The 6,530-nt window shown below is 40.8% G+C and overlaps 1 protein-coding gene across 2 annotated transcripts in view; it reads left to right on the forward strand.

The window, feature by feature from the left end:
* The window catches only part of LOC131936807 (tRNA (guanine-N(7)-)-methyltransferase non-catalytic subunit wdr4), a 68,527-nt gene extending 63,671 nt beyond the window's left edge, over nt 1–4,856 (forward strand). The window contains exons 9-11 of one of the 2 annotated variants that reach the window (XM_059293889.1): nt 3,404–3,599; nt 4,162–4,237; nt 4,656–4,856. In XM_059293889.1, the coding sequence (XP_059149872.1) occupies nt 3,404–3,599; nt 4,162–4,237; nt 4,656–4,804 (421 nt within the window). In that variant the 3' untranslated portion in view covers nt 4,805–4,856. The remainder of the gene's footprint in view (nt 1–3,403; nt 3,600–4,161; nt 4,238–4,655) is intronic. The other variant, XM_059293896.1, reaches the window with a different exon arrangement.
* The last annotated feature ends 1,674 nt before the right edge of the window (nt 4,857–6,530 follow it).

The raw sequence follows: 6,530 nt of genomic DNA on the forward strand, positions 1-6,530 counted from the left end.
TTTAAAACTGTTTTAAATATAATTCAGTTTAAAGGTCTTAATTTAACTCTGGTATTGATAAGGCATAACAGGTTTATATTCCCAGATCTACAACATATAGTAAAAAAACCTGTTCTTTTTGGTCTAATTATTATTGTTAAAAACTTTGTACGTTTTTAAGATTATTTAATAAAAATGTAAAGTAAAAGTTACCCTTTTGTACCTGTTTGTTAATTGGGTAGATGAAGTAGAATTCACTTGTTTGTTACCTTGGCATATGAAGTGATAGGCTCAGTTTGGTGATCAGCCACCTGTACTTTTTGTTTTGTTAGTGAGGTACCCACCAGAGCTGGGTAGGCTCAGGGACAGCCACCTGTACTTTTTGTTTTGTTAGTGAGGTACCCACCAGAGCTGGGTAGGCTCAGGGACAGCCACCTTTACTTTTTGTTTTGTTAGTGAGGTACCCACCAGAGCTGGGTAGGCTCAGGGACAGCCACCTTTACTTTTTGTTTTGTTAGTGAGGTACCCACCAGAGCTGGGTAGGCTCAGGGACAGCCACCTGTACTTTTTGTTTTGTTAGTCAGGTACCCACCATAGCTGAGTAGGCTCAGGGACAGCCACCTTTACTTTTTGTTTTGTTAGTGAGGTACCCACCAGAGCTGGGTAGGCTCAGGGACAGCCACCTTTACTTTTTGTTTTGTTAGTGAGGTACCCACCAGAGCTGGGTAGGCTCAGGGACAGCCACCTTTACTTTTTGTTTTGTTAGTGAGGTACCCACTAGAGCTGAGTAGGCTCAGGGACAGCCACCTTTACTTTTTGTTTTGTTAGTGAGGTACCCACCAGAGCTGGGTAGGCTCAGGGACAGCCACCTTTACTTTTTGTTTTGTTAGTGAGGTACCCACCAGAGCTGGATAGGCTCAGGGACAGCCACCTGTACTTTTTGTTATTGAGGTACCCACCAGAGCTGGGTAGGCTCAGGGACAGCCACCTGTACTTTTTGTTTTGTTAGTGAGGTACCCACCAGAGCTGGGTAGGCTCAGGGACAGCCACCTGTACTTTTTGTTAGTGAGGTACCCACCAGAGCTGGATAGGCTCAGGGACAGCCACCTGTACTTTTTGTTATTGAGGTACCCACCAGAGCTGGGTAGGCTCAGGGACAGCCACCTGTACTTTTTGTTTTGTTAGTGAGGTACCCACCAGAGCTGGGTAGGCTCAGGGACAGCCACCTGTACTTTTTGTTAGTGAGGTACCCACCAGAGCTGGGTGGGCTCAGGGACAGCCACCTGTACTTTTTGTTATTGAGGTACCCACCAGAGCTGGATAGGCTCAGGGACAGCCACCTGTACTTTTTGTTATTGAGGTACCCACCAGAGCTGGGTAGGCTCAGGGACAGCCACCTGTACTTTTTGTTTTGTTAGTGAGGTACCCACCAGAGCTGGGTAGGCTCAGGGACAGCCACCTGTACTTTTTGTTTTGTTAGTGAGGTACCCACCAGAGCTGGGTAGGCTCAGGGACAGCCACCTTTACTTTTTGTTAGTGAGGTACCCACCAGAGCTGAGTAGGCTCAGGGACAGCCACCTTTACCTTTTGTTTTGTTAGTGAGGTACCCACCAGAGCTGGGTAGGCTCAGGGTCAGCCACCTTTACTTTACAATTATGGCCTTTGGGTTTAAAACTTTCTTATAAGTTGTTGTGCACTCTACCGTCCAATATTAAATTAGAGTAATAAACCTAGGTATTTTTTATCCTTGAATTGGACTGGTTTAAGGGGGTAGGCTCCGGTAAAAAAAAACTTTTTTAACACTCGTTAGAAAACAGTTATTTCTTTAAAGGTTTATTAAGATACATCCGCATATGCATTTCCACTAAAATAAAATTGATGGAAAAATCTTTGTAACTATGACAACGGTGGCCATCTTGAAAAATTAACCCCTTCGTAGGTTTTCCACCATTCATAAAATATTATATTTTAAACCCAATAAGCTAAATATTTTAAGAGCATATCGTCAAACTAATTTTTTATGAATTTTCAAATTGTGGGTCCATTAAAAACACTAGTTTTAATGCCCCAAAATTCCCCAAAATTAAGTGTTTTGAACAAGTATTAATAAAGTTTTTTTTATTGGAGCCTCCCGCCTAAATCAAATGGTTTAATGCTATCAACTCAGGCTTGCTGTGGTACCATTTGATCTAATCAGTTTTTGTTGTTTGTGTTGCCCCACCAGATCAACTCAGGCTTGCTGTGGTACCATTTGATCTAATCAGTTTTTTGTTGTTTGTGTTGCCCCACCAGATCAACTCAGGCTTGCTGTGGTACCATTTGATCTAATCAGTTTTTTGTTGTTTGTGTTGCCCCACCAGATCAACTCAGGCTTGCTGTGGTACCATTTGATCTAATCAGTTTCTGTTGTTTGTGTTGCCCACCAGATCAGCTCAGGCTTGCTGTGGCACCATTTGATCTAATCAGTTTCTGTTGTTTGTGTTGCCCACCAGATCAGCTCAGGCTTGCTGTGGCACCATTTGATCTAATCAGTTTCTGTTGTTTGTGTTGCCCACCAGATCAGCTCAGGCTTGCTGTGGCACCATTTGATCTAATCAGTTTCTGTTGTTTGTGTTGCCCACCAGATCAGCTCAGGCTTGCTGTGGCACCATTTGATCTAATCAGTTTCTGTTGTTTGTGTTGCCCACCAGATCAGCTCAGGCTTGCTGTGGCACCATTTGATCTAATCAGTTTCTGTTGTTTGTGTTGCCCACCAGATCAGCTCAGGCTTGCTGTGGCACCATTTGATCTAATCAGTTTCTGTTGTTTGTGTTGCCCACCAGATCAGCTCAGGCTTGCTGTGGCACCATTTGATCTAATCAGTTTTTTGTTGTTTGTGTTGCCCCACCAGGTCAGCTCAGGCTTGCTGTGGCACCATTTGATCTAATCAGTTTCTGTTGTTTGTGTTGCCCACCAGATCAGCTCAGGCTTGCTGTGGTACCATTTGATCTAATCAGTTTTTTGTTGTTTGTGTTGCCCACCAGATCAGCTCAGGCTTGCTGTGGTACCATTTGATCTAATCAGTTTTTTGTTGTTTGTGTTGCCCACCAGATCAGCTCAGGCTTGCTGTGGCACCATTTGATCTAATCAGTTTTTTGTTGTTTGTGTTGCCCCACCAGATCAACTCAGGCTTGCTGTGGTACCATTTGATCTAATCAGTTTCTGTTGTTTGTGTTGCCCACCAGATCAGCTCAGGCTTGCTGTGGCACCATTTGATCTAATCAGTTTCTGTTGTTTGTGTTGCCCACCAGATCAGCTCAGGCTTGCTGTGGCACCATTTGATCTAATCAGTTTCTGTTGTTTGTGTTGCCCACCAGATCAGCTCAGGCTTGCTGTGGCACCATTTGATCTAATCAGTTTTTTGTTGTTTGTGTTGCCCCACCAGGTCAGAACACATCCCTGTGTACAGGCTGAAGCTTGACCAGGGGCTGACCAGTCTAGAGTTCCTCACAGTCCTGAGCTGCTCCCACAAAGTCTCCAGTATCTCTGTGTCACGCTGTGTCCTGTGGGTGCTGGCTGAGGGGGGTGGGGACTTGATGTTGTCAGCGTATAGGATACAGGGAGATGGGGACACAGTTAAGGTAACGTGATCTAACTGCTGGGTGGATTATGGTCTAACAGCTGGGTGGATTATGGTCTAACTGCTGGGTGGATTATGGTCTAACTGCTGGGTGGATGATGATCTAACACAGGGGTCTCCAAACTTTTCAATCCGAGGGCCGCATTAACTATCAAATTTCAATTCGGGGACCAGTTTCTTCTAGGCATGTCTTTGATTTTTCTGGGCAAAGTTCCTCAGACATCACTAACAAACGATTTTTCCTTGGACAAAAAGATCTCCGCGGGCCGGATGAGACGACTTCGCGGGCCGCATCCGGCCCGCGGGCCGTAGTTTGGAGACCCCTGATCTAACAACTGGGTGGTTTATGGGACGTTCTACATTCTTGGGAGGGGTGGGTATCCAAATAAAAAGGTAGAGGTAGACTGATACAGAGAAGTGGCGGGGGGGGGGGGTGTGATGAGTTAATGGCAGAGCAGGTTGAAGTTTTTTGTGACTGAATATAGGTTTCCATTATTGAACTATTTTTGTCCTAACACTTGACTTAAAAAGTGTGTTACCTCTAGAATCTTCTGCTCCTCTAGCTGACTGATGTAGAGACAGACAGCAGGGAATCCAAGATGATACAGGTCTTCTCTAGCCAGGAGGCTTTAACCAAAGGTTTCTTATCTTCATATACTTAACTTTATGTTACGTTCATATTTACCTCAAATAAACATATCTTGAATTAACCATAGGTTTCTTATCTACATATACCTAACTATATGTTACCTTCATTTTTACCTCAAATAAACATATCTTGAATTAACATTTGAATAACTGTTTCCTTAGTAAACATTTAAAGTTATTACATTTTTTTACTTTACATAACCATAGTTTGGTAAACTTTTCTTTCTCAACCTAAGGTTTGTTGACCAATTTATGCATTTACATATTAACATATTACATATTAACACACACAAACATCCACTGGTAAATGGCCTATATCATTTGTTATTTTTATTTTAAAGTTATTTGTTTACCTTGAACTATAACAGCTTTCCTTAATTAACTGTGACCTAATTAATTAACAAACCAGGTCCCCCATCTTCTATGGACCTGTTCCCATTTTTGTGGAAGTCAGCATTCCAAGAGGACGCCACAGCTAAAAGAAACATCAAACGACCAACAGCAAAATCTGGCCAGGACTTGGAGTTGAAGAAGTCTAAAGTAGACACCAGCAGTTAGAAATCTCTGGGCGGGGGAGGGGGATGTGTTTACATGTTTTAAATAAATATTATTGTAAGTGATACTTTTCACACCACATGAGTCTTTGTTTTTCTCTATATAGTTTGCATTGTATGTCTATACTCTACTAAACATGGATTATTTCCTTTGTTTTTCTTATTTCATGTTTTTAATAAAACTATAGCGTGATGGTGTGGTCAGAGGGCAGAGCTCGTAAATACTAAACTAAAAGTCTTGAATTTGGATCTTGGAATTAAGTCTAGAATGTTCCTGAGTCCACCCAGCTCAATTGGGTAGAATATGACTCACGTTAAGGAAAGTAAAGGTGGCTGGGCATAGTGCTGACCACACTATATATCCCCTTGTACGATAAGGTCATTTAAACAGAAGAACTCTACTTCACCTGCCCCGTATGTCTTGGGCACGGTCGTGAAAAAAAGATAATAGTGTTGAATGGTACAGCGTTTGACTGCTAACTTGAACATTTGTATTGGAGCTAAATTATGCTGTACGGCTGAGTCCACCTAGCTCATGTTAGGGGGGAGTGAAGATGGCTTGGTGCTGACCACACAATCAATTCCTATGCTGAGTTCACTGTACTCAGCTTCAATAGCCCCATAGACCGTAAGGTTCGAGATAGTACTTTATAGTGGCTCAAAACAAGCCTTGCTATCTCTTTACACACGGTTTTATCACAAGAAGTCTCCTACATAATTTCTTTGATACATTTTCCTCCACTCCCAATTGTGGAAATGTTTTTATGGCCTTCGTCTCCCTCAGTGAAATAACGTCTTCATTATTTCCTGACCCGCCCCCCCGCCCTGTCCAAGTTAACCCCTAGCGTCAGGTCCAGTAACGAGGGTGCCTGTACGCCATTATCCCGTAAATCCCTCGCCTTATCAGCTAATAAAGCCTGAAATTTAACCCCATCAAACCAGGGCGGGCATTAGGGGAGGTAATAACACATCATACACCGGCAGACAACTACATAAAATAGAATCTGCCCGGAAATTTATGAAAAATGGGGGATGGTTTTTTTTTTTTTTTAAGTTTAAGTGCGGAATTCAGAAAGTAGTATCATTATAAGCAATAGAAAAATGTTGCGTTTTTTTAAGCGTAAAAAGAAATGGACAAGATGTATGTTTGGTTGTAATGAATGGACATGCTTGTGTACTGGGGTTTAATAGATGACATTTTGTCTGCCTTTTTTTATACCCGACATTTTTTATTTAGCTCCAAATTTAGATTTTTTTTACGTCCTTAATCTTATCTCTACCATGTTCAGAGGTGTTGGCGTTTCTATCGGGAAATCCCGTAGTTTATTCTGGTCATTGGGAGTTTATCTCGAGTTTTACCGACAAGAAATACGTCCGTAGTTGTAGTATGTGTGTATATATATATATATATATATATATATATATATATATATATATATATATATATATATATATATATATATATATATATATATATATATATATATATATATGTATATATATGTATATATATATATATATATATACATACATATATATATATATATATATATATATATATATATATATATATATATATATATGTATGTATGTATGTATGTATATATATATATATATATATATATATATATATATATATATATATGTATATATATGTGTGTGTGTGTGTGCATATATTTGTGTGTGATTGTGTATAAAAGATAATGGGGGGAAGGGAATTGTAACGCCTT

The sequence above is a fragment of the Physella acuta genome, unplaced genomic scaffold (assembly GCF_028476545.2).
Source record: "Physella acuta isolate Inbredline_101_S28 unplaced genomic scaffold, ASM2847654v3 ptg000016l, whole genome shotgun sequence".
In the NCBI taxonomy this organism is placed as follows: domain Eukaryota; kingdom Metazoa; phylum Mollusca; class Gastropoda; family Physidae; genus Physella; species Physella acuta.